Genomic DNA, 19159 nt, shown 5'->3' on the forward strand with positions numbered 1-19159 from the left:
TTCGCCTTTCAAGCACTTGAAACAACTGGTAGCCCGAAAAGAATTCATTGCAATTATTTATTCTTTCTTCCTGTCCCTTTCTTTGTCTTTCAGTAATCTAACAGTTTGAAGTGAAAACAAATTATGGATATTAATGCTGTTTTGTTATCTATTTTCATGTTACTGTGTATCTGTTAGATCCAAATATTCTTCTTTTCGACCCTTGGACTGAGAGATTAATATTCGTACAATTAAAGCGTTGGTGATGTTAGAATTGTTACATTCAGGCCTGTATAACCAAAATGATTATATACAGTGATTTATAATTGCTTTGGGACGCGTGAAGTTTGCGTTTTAAAGGGTTCGATGTTGCCAGAACAGAATGAAAGTCTGGGTACCTTGATACTTTGCCACAGATGGAGCATGTTCTGCGGTGGCAGCGATAGAGGTCTCTTTCCCGGCTCGAAGAGATATGAGGGGAGGTCATAGAACTGAAATCAACAAGTCCCCTTTCGTGACGCCTCCTCCAGCTTTCTATAAACCAGTTCCTGCTTCTTACACCCATGAGATTAACATGTCTCAGAATGATACATTTTAAGTATAACTGCAATTATACAAATTATGACGAACTATGTTATATTTTAAGCCTGTTACTAAAACATAGTTTGTTGCTAGAAATAATTTAAATTTTTAGTCTTATCATAAACACTAGCTTGTATTTTGAACTTGGGAATATATCTTGCTCAAGTGCAGTGCAGTGTAAACTACTTTACATATTTTGTGGAATTTATATTTTGATACTTTCGATCTGGAGAAAGCGTCCGATGTCAGAGAAGTTGGATGATTATGGCTGGATATTGATGGTCTTCAACCTTGTTACAGAAACGAAAATTAAGTATCACAGAACAACACAAGAACAGTATAACCAACTTTAAATCAGGATCTGAGGATCTCGTGTCAGTGGAGATGTCGATTGTCGTTTTATGGGTTGTAACGCTGTTTGGTCATGTAGTGGCTACCGATGTTGGTAACCACTACACGGCGTCACAACCTAGAAGACCACGATCGACATATTTTGAGTTTCACAATGAAGTACCAAGGATAGTTTTGACTTAAAACGTTTAATACCAGACTCTTTTCACAAAGGAAAATGCCAGTAGGCTAATGATGTTGCGACACTCGCACATTCTGAACAACAGCCTGTCTATACAATGGATACAAAATACCTCCGCGGTTGAGCTACTTCACACTAAGTGGGGAAGGGATTAATGAAAGATTCTCGGGTTAGAAGCCGCGTCAGGTGGCTGAATGTTGAATAAACCAAATCTTCTGCCACCTGACGCGACTTGTAACCCGAGAATCTTTCATCAACTTCAGTCGCCGCGAAAGCTTCACTTTATACATGGGGAAGGGATGTTGAAAGGGCAGGGGATAGCAACATGACAAAGATTCTACAAAAGAATCCCTTTTAATTTCGTCACAGTCAGTGAAATTGATTCACTGACTTTTACACTACACTTTTATTTTGTAACCAAATCAGTTGTAGAACACTAGCAATGAGGGTACATCCCTTTACCCTTACGCACCACTTCTACAGCCAAAACGTAATAATTTCACATCCGATAGGATACAGGGAAAGAGTGAGTTATCTGTCCCTATGTGCTGTCGCTTTCTGGTCTCCGCCTCCCTCGGTTCGGAGATATTTTGGAACTATTGTAAATGGAGTAAATTTTGTAAATCAGTGACCAGTGACATATATAGAATACGTAAATCGGGCAAGTCCCATTTTATTGATTTTGATAACATTCACAACAAACCCATGTTTAGATTATGGATATTGAATCAGTGATGTAACACGACAGGTCCATATGAATAGGATCCTTCCATCCTTTTCTCGGACTGGGACCTGTTCATATACGTTCTTGGCAGATGATCCAGAAGTGGTTTGCCATTGCCTTCTTCTGTGTGTGAATGGAGTAATTGTTGGGATGCCACGGAGGAAAACTCCGTGTTGCCTAGACCACGGCCTTGCCCAACACAAGTTATAAATTCGGGCACCGCCGGGAATCGAACCCGAGGCCCCAGGATTACAAGGCCAGCGTTCTAACCGCTAGACCACCGTGGCTCACTAGGGCTAAATTTTGTCTTGAAGTTTTGGCACTTTGCTTTACAGTAAGATATATTCAAAATCACGAAGATGCCTCGCCTGTAAGTTCAGTATCCTCAGTCTAACATTGTGGAAATATGTGAGGTAGATTGTAATGTGGCGACAGTTAGTGGTACATGAAACCAAAACATATTGAAAGCTGAATCAAACAACAAAAACAAACCATTGTGCAGAAAAAACCGTTCCATGGGTAAAAACGCAAAAAAAACTCGTGCAAAAAAGTACTGGATCAAAAGGACATTTGTATAACAACTGAAAGAAAAGAAATCATGTAGGAAAACTATTAAAAATAACAAAAACGAATAAAATAACCATAAAAATGCATAAAACACAAGCCTTAAATTTATGTGAAGGCTGGAGTCACTGTTTTTATAGACTAGATATAATGACAAAAACATGGCACTAAGGAATAACAGCTCAGAATGGTGCGATTATTAGCAGAAGTATTTTATATCCATAAACATTATTTAAACAAAAGATGAGGACGAATAAGTCTGAATATAAACTTTCGTGTGCTACACACTATAAAGGAGGAACAATGGTGAAATTATCCAAAAACCAGTAGGACACTTCTTGAAACTGGAAGTTGTTGATTTTATTTATTTATGGTTTATTAAACGACGCTGTCAGTAACTCAATTATTATGTTTAATGACTAATGAATAGGAAATAATATGTAAGGAAGCGTTCGTTGCCTAATTTAATCCCAGCATTTCGTGGAGGGACTGAGGAAAATCACAGAAACCCTGTGAGAATAGCTGTTCTCGGGGCAGTATTTTAACTGGGATCTGCCGAATAAGAAACACCAATGCTAACCGCTCTTAAAGTTGTTGAGCCGGGAGGACTTATAAGTAAGGTGCATTAAATCCTTGGGCGCGTCTGAATAGGTTAACTCACTTAACTAACTGTGGCTCTGTAATAATTCGCTTGGGGGTTTATTTTGTTGTTGACTGAAAGCTATTGAAATTTTATTTCGTGTGATTTATGAACACTTATTCTAATAAACAGCTGGCGTCGAGAACTTGAGCTACTTTTCTGTCAGGTATCTTTTTCACGAACAGACAATAAATGAATGGCAGGCTGGTGGGGGTGGGAGGTTATAGTCGTGTGCATAGACTCTTATCCTGTGATGACATCTTTCTAATCTTCCTGTGGGCTGATCCCCTATCCAAGGTATCCCAGTAAAGGCAAAGACTCGTCTTGGACGTTAGCGTCAAGATGACGACAAAGAAGGACCAGAACATTTGTCTAAATATTTTTTTAAAATTATTTTTGTACCGTTCTGAGTTGTCATTTCTTTGTAATTTGACCAGAAGCTAAGACGAGAAAGGCCTACCTGCTGGTTGGTATTGATGTCCTCCTCCAGGGTCGAAGTAGAAGTTTGCTTGTCGTAAGTTTTGGCGCCGACTTGTTCAGTTCCCTTGCCCTCCGTCTAACGAGAGAAATAGCATCATGTCATTTCGTGTCGACAGTGGCTCTCCTACGTGAACTATTGGCTTTACAGACCCCGTGAATTGCAGCCACAAGCCCAGACTCAAATTTTATTGTATTTTGGATTCTCACGGGTCCATCTTGTTTTTGAGTCCACAAACGTCCCGCTTTAAGACGACTGTCTTCGGGAATGTTGCGCCGTGTAATCTGGTAGAAGTTTCCTGACGTTTCAGAGGTCCTTGCTGTCTCCATCATAAAAGCGAAAGATGAGAGTACCACTAAAAATTCGGCAAATTTCTACCAAACTACACGACGCAACATTCCAGAAGTCAGCCTTCTTCATGCTCGTCGACATGAGAACTGAATATCTAAACTTTAAATTTATGCAACATTTTTATTTTTACCCGGGTGTATTACCAGATTAATTTAGGCATTTTATAGTCATCTATTCGTAAACAAATTCTGTTTTATTTTGCGAATATCCATGTTACATCCAGTCTGCGTATTGCTGTTTGTGGAAGAAAAGTGGTTTTTAATGTAAAACAGGCTTTCGGGGATAAGCCATGTCGAATGTTGAAAGTTATGGACCACTTCGTCATGCAGTTGCCATGTTCAGGGTGATTGTTTTGGTTTGGTGTTTTAGAAGCTCTGTATAAGGCAAGAACCGTTTTGGCTCTGCCGGTCATACCCATCATGCAATTGTGTTTGTATATAAATATGTATTAAATTTTGATGTAAAATAGTACGGTACTCATTTTGTATCATATCATTTGTTCGATACGTTTTAATTACGAATCACAACATTATGCTAAATTTTGTTATTATTAAGAGTTGTAAATTGTATCTCTAACGAATATTTATCAAATATTAAATTTAAATATGTCATAATTTAGGTTTTGATTTGAAGTATTACTCCATTTTGTATCAGAGTATTTATTCGATATTCTTTCGTTGGGAATCGCGAAATTTATGTCCTCTTAGAACTGAAATAAAATGGACCTTTTGAATTCTGAAATACTGAGAGTGTTCTTTGATTTTGGTTAGAACTTGAGCTCTGTGAACATCGGACGATTAATTATAAAGAATGTTGTGTTTATTAGACTTTTGCATTTTCAGAATTGTTACGGATGGCTGTGATTTTATCAGATGGATGCGCTAGAGAGTGACCCTCAAGTCACACGCAGACATATAAGAATCCTAGGACGCTATATTACTAAATACTCATAATTTTGCACAGAAAGTTTAATTTAGCCTATACAAATTTTAATCTGACTGGATTACAGCGATTGTGCAGTAAATAAATTGAATTCTAAAGATGGCTTTCTTCTGGATTGTTGCGCCGTGTAGTATATCTGAAGATCACCAACGTTTCAGAGGTCCTTGCTACCTCCATCATCAGGGTAACAAGGACATCAGAAACGTCTGCTATTTAATATTATACTAATCGGTCCTTCATTTTAAGTGTACTTAATTGTTTTTCATAAAAAGCTCACACTATGGACAGGAATTCTTCTGTTTACTGACGCCTCTGAACACCAAAAATATTCATAATCGATTAAGTCAGTGTTTGTACGAGATTTCACGTTTGTGGCAGCAAGATTTTAAAATGAAAGTAGTGGTACCGAGATATCATCGCTTAAATTTTCAAATGACGAGTTCCTGCTCAAGTCGTGTGCAGACGTCTTCTGATTGGCCAAGCAAAGCAAAACCCGACTTGCCTCTTGCGTGATTTTATTTGTGGCAACAGTGTTGTCGGAGTTGACCTCTGAGACCACGGCCTCTTCGATCTCTGAGATGATCTCTTTCAGCGTGTTCTTGATGCTTTCTTGTTGAATCTCAGTGGCGCTGGAGCCGTTCAGCGTTGGCACTTCCTCTCGTTCCACGGCCCCCGCGATACCTCTTTCTGGTACGGGCTGTGGAGCTTCTCTGGCATCCAAATTGCAGCTTGCAGTTTCTTGTTGCGAAGACGCGGAGTGCTGAAATAGTTGCCAGATTCGAAGAAACAAATTAATTATAGTAAAAATCACGTCCCTGGGCTTACATAGCCATTCAAATAAGATCTTTATAACTTTATAAATTTCCTCAGAAATCATACAAGTTCCTGGCAATATTTCAGTCGAAGTTTATGTCTCGTTTTAAATTAAAATCATTTATTGTAGTGCGGTTGCCTTAAAGACAATAACATATACAGGATGAGCCTAAAATATGTTTACAAACTCTGTGTGTGTGTGTGTGTGTGTGTGTGTGTGTGTGTGTGTGTGTACGTACCTGGATAAAAATAAGAAAAATTTTCCTGTGAACACGTGGTCGCAAATACTTCTTTTAAAAATAATAGCCAAAAATAATTTTCAACGTATGCCTTTATTGCCAAGTATAAGGGCAGGGATGTTTCTTTGTAACAGATGCTCGAAGGTTGTTCCTCCATTCTCCACACATGCACGAGCACGACGTACTCAAGACTGACGAATTCGTTCGTACACACCAGGGTTTCCTCGAATCATCTGGCATGCATTCTGCACACGTTCCCATAGGTCGTCTTCATTGTTTTTGGGTGTTGCATGAACGACGGACTTCAAGTGACCCCACAGATGAAAGTCCAATGGAGTCAGGTCCGGTGACCTCGGTGGTCATGCTACTGGGCCTCCACGCCCAATCCATCGCTGAGGATACTGTTTATTGAGATGATATCTGACGCGATGGGAGAAGTGTTCTGGGGCTCTGTCGTGCATAAACCACAGTTGTCTTCTTGCATTCAGTGGTACATCTTCAAGGAGACGTGGCAAGCGTCTTCTTAAGAATCACCGATATGAAGGTCCTCTTAGACGTGATGGAAGCATGTGTGGACCAATAAGCATGTCGCCAACAATTCCTGCGCAAACGTTAATTGAAAATCTTTGCTGGAAGCTATATTCACTTTGGTATAAAGTCAATTCATTGAAATTTATTTTTGGCTATTATTTCGAAAATGAAACATTTGCGACCCCATGTTCATAGGAACATCTTTCTTTATCCTGGAACACGAACACAAAGTTTTTAAACACACTTTTGACTCAACCTATATTTCTGTTCTGTAAATGCTCTAAAAATACAAAATTGAAAATTGCAGTAATTTTGAGAATGTACACCTGAGCGACATTTCTTTAATTACATTAAGTTTCCTGTGTTAATTTGATGTGCAGGTGGGTTATAATAGCTTGTAGGTGATTCAATTGGACAATATGCGACTCTTAACATAAGTCTTTACCGCAAGTACCTAAAATTATAGGCATATCTCTTTAGTGGAAGTGATAAACGAACCTAATTTCTGCTGATGTTTAGTAGTGTATGCCTCCTGCATATCTCTTGAGGATTTCTAAATTGAATTAGTGCGAAACGACAAACATGTGTGGAAAATGTTCTTTTGGACATCGTCCATCGTCTGATTATAAAATTACGTTTCGAATGCTGGACCTACAGCTCTGATGCTCTCTCATTTAGAAGGTCCAACAGATAGGATTTCTGCCCTCTTTCCCCCATTTACCTGATGACGAAAGAATAATTAATCTTTCGTAACGTCGTAATTTCATAATTATATAATTTACACGATGGACAGATTCTTAAAGAACAATCGGTATCACTAAATTCTTGGAACATGTCCATCGTCTGTGTTTTTTTAAAAAGAACCCGATTGCAACACACCATCGTCAGTGCCCTTTAAAATTTACTTCTAAAGAATAATTTTACACATCTTCAGAAGCCCTCAAACTTAGAGTAATAAACTTTCATATAAATTATGAATGAAACATTTATGCATATCATGCTGAAAATAATCGTGGTTACGGCTCTAATCTTTGAGTTATGGTTATAAGTAAAACAAACGAAAACCGAACATTTTTAGCCCCTTCCAGCATATTTAGGTTTTTGAGAAAATTGAATTTATTGAATTGATCGTGTCATAGTGACGTCAACCGTGCCCCGTCTCACCTCTTCAACCACTTTTCCGTCTTCCTCCCTCACGAAGAACTCCTGGGAAATTTCCGCCTCGTAAACCTGCTGTTGAGGCCCCGTGTCGTCAGATGGTAGCACCTGAGGAGCAGCTTCTGGCTCCTTGTTTCCACCCGCTTCGATGGGATTGTCCTAATCGAACAACAGTCTCACTAAGATGGCTGTCTTCTGGGTTGTGGTAGAAATGTACCGACGTTTCAGAGATCCTTGCTGCCTCCATGATCAGGGTGGTGATGGAGGCAGCAAGTACCTTTGTCCAGTCAGAAAATACGTATTAAATGTGAGTTAGAAAAGATAATTACGGTAGGTCACTTGGGAGTAATATTAAAATGGTTCTCAAGGAAGTGTGTTGCGAGATTATGAAGGACATGAATGCAGATTGGGATTAAGTGCCTAGCGTTTGTAGCGACGAGAATGAATCTTGAGTTTTTATGAGAACAGGAGATTTCTTTTCAAGTAACTGTTGAATGAAGACTGCTATGCAATTAATTCCTTTCCTTACTTCAGTTGATGAGTCTGTGTACTTGAATAAATAATATAATAGTCTACAGATGTGGCGAATGTATCCACCTTTGGTATTGTATGGGAGACTTGGAGATAACTCTGTCAATAGTGCTTTTGATCTCAATAAAATAGATAAGAATACTTGTAGAGACAATTACGGTCCTAAAGTAATAAAGTTTTAGATCTTAAACCAGTAAAATATATAATAGAAAGCCACAGCTCTAATGGCCCGTACGTCTGTATAGAATGTAAAATAAAACAAAGATTCGTTGTGGTTGTTTCTGACGCCCGAAGATTGAAATGTCAGCAGTGTGTTGTTGCCAATTCGAGAAACACGCAGAGCCTTGTACATTTTTTCGCCCGGTTAGAATGTTATTTTTGTTGCACACTTCTGTGGCATGTTATATGACTGGCCGTGACAAGTCTGAACCTGTTAATGAAATTGCTTCACATTTTGGGATTATATTAAACAAGGCATTGCAAATTTCATTGTCGGTGAAGATTTCTGTCTTCTGGGTTATTGCACCGTATAGTATGGTAAACGTTTCAGAGTTCATACTGCCTCCGTCATCAGGGCGATGAATCGACTACACAACGCAACAACCCAGAAGACAGAAATTTTCATACTCATCGCCCTGATGACGGAGGCAGTATGACCTCTGAAACGTTGGTTAACATCTACCATACTACACAGCGCAACAACCCAGAAGACAGAAATCTTCATACTCATCGCCCTGATGAAGGAGGCAGTATGACCTCTGAAACGTTGGTTAACATCGACCAGACTACACAGCGCAACAACCCAGAAGACAGAAATCGTCATAGTCATCGCCCTGATGAAGGAGGCAGTATGACCTCTGAAACGTTGGTAAACATCGACCAGACTACATAGCGCAACAACCCAGAAGACAGAAATCTTCATACTCATCGCCCTGATGACGGAGGCAGTATGACCTCTGAAACGTTGGTTAACATCGACCAGACTACACAGCGCAACAACCCAGAAGACAGAAATCTTCATACTCATCGCTGTGAGAACCTCAAATCTTAGATTTTTGCGATTTATTTCACGACGCTGGCAGTAGGTTGTTATAAAACTGCTAATAATAGGAAGACCAGAGAGTAATTAATTTTAAATGGTACGGAATTAAGTGGCCCTGGCTTAATTTATTGAACTATCCAGGCATTTCGCTGGAGTGACTGCTTAAGACCACGTACAAGCTCAGCCAGGGCACCCGATTTAGAGGCCTTATACTTGAACCAGGAACTACCCAAATACGAAGCAGGCTTGCCAACTATTCTACCACAACGTTCGGTAGTGATCGTCTTATTCACATAAATCGAACGGATATGTCCATGTTGTTGTTGTTTTGACGAGTAGGGTCGTTAGTAGATTCCATTGTTTCTGAGAAACATACTGTCTTCACTATATGTATTTTAGGCGTGAGGTTCTAACGGCGATGAAAATGAAGATAATGTTCAGGGTTATGTCGCAGTGTAAACTCGTGAGTAGAACTTCAGCCCCAAAGATGGGACAGTTTTTATTTTTGATCTTGTATTGCGTCAGATGAGATATGATAGAACGATTATGAATGATCCAATAGGAAATACGTTGAAGGGGACTGTTGCGGTCTGTTATAATCTGTATTTGCTTTAAACAGCGATTATTTTCTTAACAGCATTAGTATATTAATGCTTCTAATGGTGAAGTGTTTTCTTTGCGGTACGGACTGAATTATTAGATATTATTTAGACGAGCTTCGACTTCAAAGGGTTAATTTGGAAAGAATGGGAAAATCAAGAGAAATATGGGCCAAAATGGTTGAACTCGGTCCAGTACCTTCTGAAAGCGAATCAGTCGTGGTACTGTTTTTCGAGGGCGACCGATCACCCACGGACTACATTGCACAGTAAGAATGAAACAACCGTTTACTCGAGGTCTAAGGGATGCAGCATGTTGGGTTTTCATCGCTGGATTGACAGTCCGTTTACATATAATTTTTTCATTACATTTTAAATGTTTATCAAGATCCACTACATGTTTCGACATTAATTAGTCATCTTCAGGTGGTTATTTTTAAGTTTTCGAAATTAATAAACATGTCTGGTAATTTCCATACACATTATATGCAGCTTACCAATTTCAGTAGACTTAACCATGTAGGTGCAGTTATCGGTGGAAAGCTGTAGCTGAAATATATACGTAGTCCAGTCTACAAAAATAGATAAGTAGCTTAAGACACGGTCAAATTACACAGTGAAGTCGACAACAGAAAATGCGTATACAAATTAACAGCCATATGTGTTAGAATCGAACAATTAAAGAAAACCACCTGAAGATGACCAATTGAGGTCGAAACATGTAGTGGATCTCGATAAACATTTAAACTGCTATGATAAATTGTTGTCAATCTAAAAACCATTTTATCTTCGGACAGACGTGTGTTTGGGTAAGTGCTGTGTGGGATGGCTTACGTTCGTTTGTGTGGAGATCCAAATTTGCCTTTGATTGGATTTAGAACGCAAAAACATTTTAGAGAATGCCCAGAAATGGATTCTGAGTTCATAAAACGTACATAAAAATTATTATTTTCGTAATAAAATACTTTATTGGCATATAAATTTTAAATTACTTTGGGAATATTCTCGCTGTATTCCGAGCAGTCTGAACAGAGAAGTTAGAGTAGGGCAAAGCAAAATGTCTTCCTTACAGATATAAGCTTTAAAAATTTTTTCTAATAGAAACCTTCTTATAACAAAGAAAATCATGATACAGTAGGATATATTTATATTTTCTATTACTTCGAGATTCTGACTCCTCGTAAGAAGGTGCAGAATTTTCATTTCCGGTCACCTGAATTTCGAAATATGGAGCATTCATTGTGGGCTAACCGAAATTCTTCCACGAGTTCCGAGCAAATGAATCAGTAAATGACACTTAGGAACTGTTGGGTTATATGTTCACCTAGTCCGTGATGGTTTGGTTATGGCAATAAAATTCGTTAGATTAGCTTCAAAATGTTTGGGAAACCATGTTTTTATACTTTTTTTCCTTTGTTCATTTCTGGCGAAACTCTTTTACTCTACTTCCCGGAAATGTCAGTTCGTGTCACTTAATACAGGTGTCCCAAAAAGATATATACACACAACCATTATATACGTCATCATCGTGTATACATCGTTTTTGGGACACCCGTATGTCCCATGTGTAAACATTCTTGCTGAGAACAGAGTTAGACCTATGGAGTTCTTTTATAGAACTGGGCGTCATATTTAGGGAAATCTTTGTTAAATATATTCCAAAACATTTTGAAGCCCGTATGGGTTGAAAGTAAGAAAAAGCAACATAATTTTTAAACACATCTTTATTTGTCTTTTATGAAGGGAATAAACATTTTGTATACATGCACTGGATATAACAGTTTATCACAAAATGACATAAAATTTTGAATTTGGAGTCAGTACAGTTCAACAATCCTTGCAGTGTAATAACTTGCTGTGGAGGTGGGGGTAAGGCTTAAGGAGGGAACGTGTCCAGTTCTATGACAGCGACTCCATTTTGCAACTCTTTCTTCCACAAGTAACGTAAAAGTACTATCACATAATATAAAATATTGCGGATTTTCAATGTCTTTTTCTTTCTTTCAAAAAGTAGAATAATAAGAAAATGTGTTATAAAAATACAAATACGGTGTAGATTTGAATGTACATTAATTAACAAAATTATTTTCTATACTTACACACAGGATCTATTTGCAAGACGGACGGACTGTTCTAATTAAAACTGCACCTAGTATATTTGTGTCGTATACAAAATTGAATAGGCATGTATTTTATTTACATAATAGTTTGAACTGGTAACCCTCAAAGCCAGGTCATATTTATTGTTTCTTTGTTGTACAAAACTAACAATGAGATGATAAAGTTGCGTCATATTGTGATAAATATATATTTGTTTAAAATATTACTATATTTAATATTTTAATATTTAATAGGAATTTTATTGTGATTAGACTGACAAGATTTAAACAAAAAAACTAACAATGTAGACTATTTTTGTTGGTCTGTAGAAAGGAATTAATTGAAATGCAGTTCCAACAGCACAAATACCACAAAGATGTCGGACGAAAACATCAGTTTAACGTAGGTCTAATTGGACGCGAGAATTTAAGTTGGACCGGCTTGAAGGGCCAAGGAGTTTATTTATTTATTTATTTTTTTTTTTTTCAGTTTACAGAAACATCGTGGATCCGGGTCATGAGGTATATGAGCTACAGAATTTGTCTTCAGCTTTTGTCCCTCAAAATTTACTTTGTATATAAATTAAACGCGTGGGATGTGTGGATGGTGTGTGTATAAAATACTGCACAGATGTGTACAGGATAGCACCTCCTCATAATTTACAATGCATTATCTATACTTCTGATGTCTTGAGACTACATTTATCACATTAAGGATAGGAAGCATTACAGTGTTACGCATGTTAAATAAACAAAATGCGTGATTTGAGCAGTTACTTGAATTTTGAAAGGAATCACAGATGCTTTGTGACAGTTGGTACATTTTGATAAACATTAGAGCTTTTTTAATAAAACAGGAAATTAGTACAGGGGCGTGTTGTTGTATTTTGAGCCTCATGTTCTGGGTTGCATAGCTAAACAGATTCTGTAATTTATAATTTATAAATTTAATCAGACTAGAATAAATACTAGCATTGTCGGAAAATATGGATATTTTACCGTGTTCTTTCTATGTTTTGTATGATCTCAGCCTATATTTTATTTGCTGATTTGTTAGCTTCAATAATGTGTTTGTTAATCGCTTTTAACATCTTTCGGCGCACCGCAAAGAAAATATTTCTCTAAAGGATTATGACTGATTAATTTATTATTAGCATAATGGAAGGATTTTCTCCGACCATGGTTTTTAAATTTAAACATGCAGAAGTTCAATAAAAGTTACATAACGTTACTCAAAGCCCTGGACAGATTGTCAATCCTTGACAAAGACGTATTCCATGTTTTAGTGCGTTTTTAATAAATTGAATGAAGCTACTTCAAGCAAATGTCTACAAATGAGTGGATGTTTATACTTTTGGAACAGGGTAGAGGCGCCGAATTTGTTCCACGCGGCCAAACAACACGCCCCCGGAACCAGATCCTTAGTAACCGGTCTGTAGGCGTTTCCGTTGAGACGAGACTAGAACTCAATTGTCTTTACCTGCGTCGACCCCTCGATACCGATGGACGAGGAGGATACGCGCTGTGCCGTCACGGATGACGACACACTACTCGTGGACGAGGAGACGATGCGAGTGGAAGAGCTGCTCACAGATCGGTTGCTCTCTTCGACTTTCTTCGAGACCTCCTCCGACTGAAATTCGCTCGATTTCTCATGGATCTTCCTGTTCCCAATCTCCTTCGTTACCTGAGCAGAGAAACTCAAGCTTACACTTTACGCTGACTGTTGTAAAGCGAGGATGTAACGTTATAATACATGATGACTGTACGGTCCTGCAGAACTGTCCTAGACGGCTAATGAATTTTATTTAAATTGGATGCAGTTTTGGTGACATTATTACCATTGAAATTCTGCTTTTAAATTTTTTTGAAAATGTAACGTTACTGTCGGTGTTGGCCTTCTGGTTTGTAGGTCTGTGTAAACTTGTAGGTGGATACCAACGTATTGGAAGAACATACTGTCTTCATTTTCAGGGGTGGAAGCAGTATGTTGATACAGTAAGGACCAGATTACATGCTAGCTGAGCTCCCTGGTGCTGTGGATAGTTGAAATCGGCACGGCCTGGTCGGTGCACGGAACGGCCGGGTAGAAAAAGCGTGGAGGTGCGCGCGCAGTCCTTATCACCCCCGCGCGAAGAGCTCGCAAGTAATCTGGTCCTTACTATATATACCTACCAAGCCCACACGCCGTTACAAGTCAGAAGACCAGCACAGACATCTTGACCACCGTGAGAACCGCAAAGCTCAAGTCACTGGTTAGCGCCGTTACAGCATTGGTCGTTTTCAACAAAGGAGGTGAAAAATAACATGCACATACACGTTTATAATCTCCCATCATAAGGACTAGCCCTGTAAAGTCCAGTGGAATGTACCACAAACTTTAATAATCAGTGACATTACGTTGTTCCTTCAAAGTGTATTTGTGGGTTTTGTATAGTTCTCTTAATAGACGGTGACTATGCCCCTAAACAGCGTGAACTAATTGATCTTTGTAATGGATATATGTTGTTTTTTCCTTGATGTAAGAACTGAATGTTTGAATTTTATCTAGATGATCTTCGGCTTCAAAGGCTTAGTTGACAGGTTGGATGCCAGACATGATTCCTCATGACCACCTCAGTAATATATTATAAAGGTGCTGTACAGTAAGCTCCACGTTACAAACAGTTGCTTTCCAAACGATCTTTTGCAAGTCTTCTTCTGTTCAGAACTCGGTATAGGAAAATCAAGTAGATCTGCGTTCAGATGACCGGTCGCAGGATCACCCGGTTGCATACTAAGTAGGATTTGAGGTTTACGCTGCGTGGAGTTCGAAGATGGCTGTCTTTTGGGTTATGGCGCCGTGTATTCTGGTAGAAGTTTACCGACGCTTCAGAGGTTCTTGCTGCCTCCATCATCAGGGCGACAACCCAGAAGATAGCCATCTTTGGTTGCATACTGACTACTAGGCAACAGTCAGACAAACAAAATAAAAATAAACTTAAGAACATTATCCCTTTTTACGGTGAGAATCATACGATTGTTAAAGTAGATGGTACATGTAGTTACCACTGGGCTTTAATTGTTTCAGCAGCTCTTGAAGATGATTTATGTACATGCAGAAGGGCGCTGAGGCCAATAGTAGGCGTTTCTTTCTTTCTGTAACTTTGATTCTAAAGAAACCATGCAAATGAGGTTAGGTTAGGTTTTCACGAAGGTGTAAATTTGGACTGCGGGTTTTTTGGGCAGTGGCGCCGTTTTAATCTTAGAGATGGTTACCATCTTGTCGGAAGAACTTATCGTCTCCATCTTCAGGGCAGAACCCCTGAATATGGTGGCCATATATGTTTTTTGTTGTAGGTTTTTATAACGGTTTTGAAGCAATATGTCACTTCCATATTCGGGGTAAAGCCCCTATAGGCGATCCTCCGAAACGTTGGTAACCACCTAAAAGTCCAAGTCAGAGAACTACATCTTTTCGACCATCTATCACAACGTATTTTACCTATTCTCAGGTAGCCTACAAATATGAAAGCTGTCTCCTCCGTTCACAGTTCTAAAACGCGCCATACCTTGGTGTAGGAATTGATATAGCATATTAAAATAAGGAACCAACAGTCTTTATTCTGGCCACATACTGATGCGTTAAGGACCAGGCAGTGTGGAGGAAGAACGCAGAAGAGCAGGGATGAAGCCAAGAGACCTATAAATTTAGTTAAAAATACGCGACCAGTGGTTCTGTTTGGATCTCCCTTCAAGTTTTATCGATTCTCGTACACGATTGACGATGAAGAAAATTTACAGTCTGCCAGGAGAAAAGTCTTATTAAAGAGTCTTCTAAAGCATTGACACTGGTGTGTCTCATAAGACGTTCGGAACACAATGGTCAAGGATACTGCCCACACGCAGTCTTGATGAAGGCGTCATGCTTCTCCTAGTGATCAGGGCAAGCAGTTCTCGTTGAAGGCACCTTAAATAACGCCCTCCCAGAATTGTGTGAGAGGTGTGATAAAGAACTTTTCTATGAATTCCCTTACCTTATTCTTCACCGTTCATAATTATTATATTATACAATATTTAACGTTATTAGGTGATGTAATGTCGTTGAATGACCCGTCAGATTTTTCTCGCTTCAAGTCTTGCAGAAGTTACAAGTTTGAAGGTGAGAGCAGCTTACACATCGCCCTAATGATGGAGGCAGCAAGGACCTCTAAAATGCCGGTAATATTCTACCAGAATACGCGGCGGCACAACACAAAAGATAGACTCGCTGCCGATAGAACTTTAAATCTTACGACACTTAAATCATTTCGAATAATAAGTTAAATCTGCCATTAGTATGTAATCTACCTGTATTGAATTTATTCGTTTATTTTTTTAAACCACGCTTTTTCAACTACAGGTGTTACATGGCATCGAATGAGGACTACAGTGAGTTTAGAAATACGTGTGTGTAAGCAGACGCAATTTGTTTTTAAATTGTCCCAGAAATATTTAGAAAAGAAAGCGTCGGTCATAACATTTCGTATTCCGGCGGAGACGTAATCAGATATTTCCGGAACGCGTGTAAAGTATAGAGCGGAGTTTTGTTTGTGGGTTTCGTTTCATTCTAGGAATAAACAGTGTAGATTAAGTTCTAAAATTTTGCTAACATTTAGATCAAATTTGTTTGCTTTCCAGTCTCCTGTTTAAAAACAAAGATTTAAACATATGGATTATAGGTTTATGGAAGAACGTAGATTTAATAACAAAATTAGCTTCATAATTTGTGGTTTTGAACAAATATTATTAGAATTATCAAATCAAGGAGTGCGAGACATGAGAAATGCTTACAAAGTTTTGGTAGGAAAGCATCTAGGGACGATACCACTTGGAAGATCTAGTTATAAATGAGAGGGAAATATTAAAATGGATATGAATATAATAAAATGTGACCATGTAGACTGGTTTAATCTGGCTTAGAATAGGGACTACTGGCTTGTAAACATGGTTTCGAGCCTTCGATGTACGTTAATGTTGTAAATGACCTAACTAGATGTGACACTACTAGCTTCACAAGTGCACTACTTCATGGAGTTAGTATTTTTCTTAATCGAATGCCATTGGTGACGTGTTAACTATCTCACGTAATATATTATTTAAACGTGCTTCGCAATGAAAGATATTAATTACTACAGTCACACAGTAGCGAGTTTGATGTTTGTCGACTCCATTAGCGAGGAACACCGGCACACCGTCGTGCGTGTATGTGGGTAACCTTCGGAATTTCACTACACACTATCTCTAGTACGAAAATTGTACGATATGCAAAAAATATGGAAAGACTGGATTCCCATTACAAATATCTCCGTCATTGCATCCATGATAAATTAGACAGAAATTTCCCGTTGTAGTTAAAATTTTTACCCCGCGTATTGGCAGCCACTGCATAACCACCACCAGCGCGATAAGTAACCTGCAGAAACAGATTTATATACAAGTTTTGTGCTCCATATAGTCTCTTCTTTTGTCCCCGTGGTGGGTTAAATGGTCTGGGGACAGAACAGTCCTGAAAATATAGCGCGTCCACACATAAAGTTGAACGCAGCTGTCACTCTCCGGTTATCGGCTGGAACTGCATGACTTACCGCCAAGCACTACAAGGTCTTTCCGATACTAGTCAACTTACATTTTTTATAGCAGTTCTTGTCGAAAGTCGGGAAGTGACAGTTACGTTCAGCTTTGTTGGTGTTTGAGACAAAGTGTATAGTTCGATATTGCGGTTTAAGAGTGGTGATTGGAGAAAGTTATACGTCAAGGGATCTGGTGATAAGTTTTTGTAGGATGATGAGAAAATTTCAGGTGACGAGTTTTTGATGGACTGAAAACATGAAACTGTCAAAAATGTTGGAAAGGAAACGGCTTGGAAAGAAACCACTTTGCAGGCCGACACAGTGATGAGAGAATTTCTTTTAAAATGAATGTCAATTACCTCGGAGGAGGAAGATTCTACACTGGAAGATTGCTCCTGAGCCACGACAGTGCTGCCACCTGTTGGGACGAGTTCTGCCATCTTGTCTCTGCTGTTTTGTCTGTAAGTCATAAGGAAATTCAGGATCCTTTAGAAATTTGAATCAGAACTATGGATTATCCTAACCTGAAACATTACACTTGAACATTAGCAGGCGTGAAAATTGCGTGCAGTCATGAGTATGTTTGAAAAACAATTGATTTCTGAAAATAATAATTCAAAACTTAAGTTTCCTTCTATATTCTTCATGGCGGCCTATTCTAGCTTCTTTTACGTCTGTTTTCAGTTTACTGTTCTTTCATATAAGCCGTAAGTTAACATTCTTACGTTACACAAAGCATTTCCTTGATGTTTTAGTGTCAAATTATTAACGGATTGAAACGCCAAGATCTTGAAATAATTTGTATACGAAGATGGCTGTCTTCTGGGTTGTTGCGCCGTGTAGTGTGGTAGAAGTTTACCGACGTTTCAGAGCTCCTTGCTGCCTCCATCATCAGGGCGATGACTATACGGCGGAAGAACCCAGAAGACAGCCATCTTTAAACTCACCGCCGTGAAAACCTCAAATCCTACAACTTTTACACGTATTACAATCTACTGTTCTTCACTGTTCTAAGAATGTTTTGCGTGTATGTAAAACGTATTAGAGTGGATCGGCAAAGAATCCAGTGTGAGAGATATTTTGTGATTATGGTGTCGAATTTTCGGGTTTAATAAAAACTAAGTGTCTTCGTTTGGTATTTATTCTGTTGTGGACTTTCTTAGCTAACTCTTTATTTAGTTATCAGCTTAGATAATATTAAGGACCGTTTACTTTACGGAATTCGCTTTTCTGCTGTTTTAACTAGGTACTGTTTCTATAAGATTTCGGATTAATAAAACTGGGTTAAATGGACGCAAGGGCAGTGCGCACATCTCTTTGGTGTCGAAACAGAGCCATGATGGATGGTTGACTCTCGCAAAGGAACTCAGCGTGAATCCCCCATTGACTTGCTGTTGGAATAAATAACTGTTCGCCCAGGAAACTGCAAGGAAGCTCGAGAGACTGCAGAGGCTATTTTTGTCGAACAAATCTCTCATTCTGAATTGCCGCTACACAATGCACAGCCTTCACGTAAACATACACAGCCAGATCTTGCCAAACAGCAGGCCATCTGCGGGGTAGAGTGACGCAAGTACACTGCCACGTTAGAGATCCAAACCTTTCCATATGGAAAGTATTTCAGTATCATAGCTCTGATTATGGAGGCAGTAAGCACCTCTGAAACGTCGGAAAACTTCTATCAGTCTACGCGGCGTAACAACCCAGCAGACAACCATCTTCAATTTAATCTTATTATTAATCTTTATTATCATCATAAAAGTT

At 38.7% G+C, this 19159-nt stretch overlaps 1 protein-coding gene and 1 long non-coding RNA gene across 6 annotated transcripts in view; one reads left to right on the plus strand and one right to left on the minus strand.

Moving 5' to 3' along the window:
• LOC110831736 (uncharacterized) overlaps positions 1–19159 on the minus strand; it is a 125392-nt gene that overhangs the window by 84126 nt on the left and 22107 nt on the right. For 4 of the 5 annotated variants that reach the window (XM_087358762.1, XM_087358763.1, XM_087358765.1 and 1 more), the window contains exons 3-8: positions 17755–17854; positions 13285–13491; positions 7540–7692; positions 5295–5552; positions 3482–3577; positions 378–470 (exon numbers count right to left, since the gene is read on the minus strand). In XM_087358762.1, coding sequence (XP_087214888.1) covers positions 378–470; positions 3482–3577; positions 5295–5552; positions 7540–7692; positions 13285–13491; positions 17755–17835 — 888 coding nt within the window. In that variant the 5' untranslated portion in view covers positions 17836–17854. The remainder of the gene's footprint in view (positions 1–377; positions 471–3481; positions 3578–5294; positions 5553–7539; positions 7693–13284; positions 13492–17754; positions 17855–19159) is intronic. The other variant, XM_087358761.1, reaches the window with a different exon arrangement.
• Positions 1–19159, plus strand: part of LOC147872187 (uncharacterized) — a 38407-nt gene that overhangs the window by 2242 nt on the left and 17006 nt on the right. The gene's annotated exons all lie outside the window — the stretch shown is intronic.

This window comes from Zootermopsis nevadensis, unplaced genomic scaffold (assembly GCF_977971745.1).
Source record: "Zootermopsis nevadensis isolate Lab colony 2312 unplaced genomic scaffold, Znev_1.0 Znev_ptg000030l, whole genome shotgun sequence".
Taxonomy (NCBI): Eukaryota; Metazoa; Arthropoda; class Insecta; order Blattodea; family Termopsidae; genus Zootermopsis; species Zootermopsis nevadensis.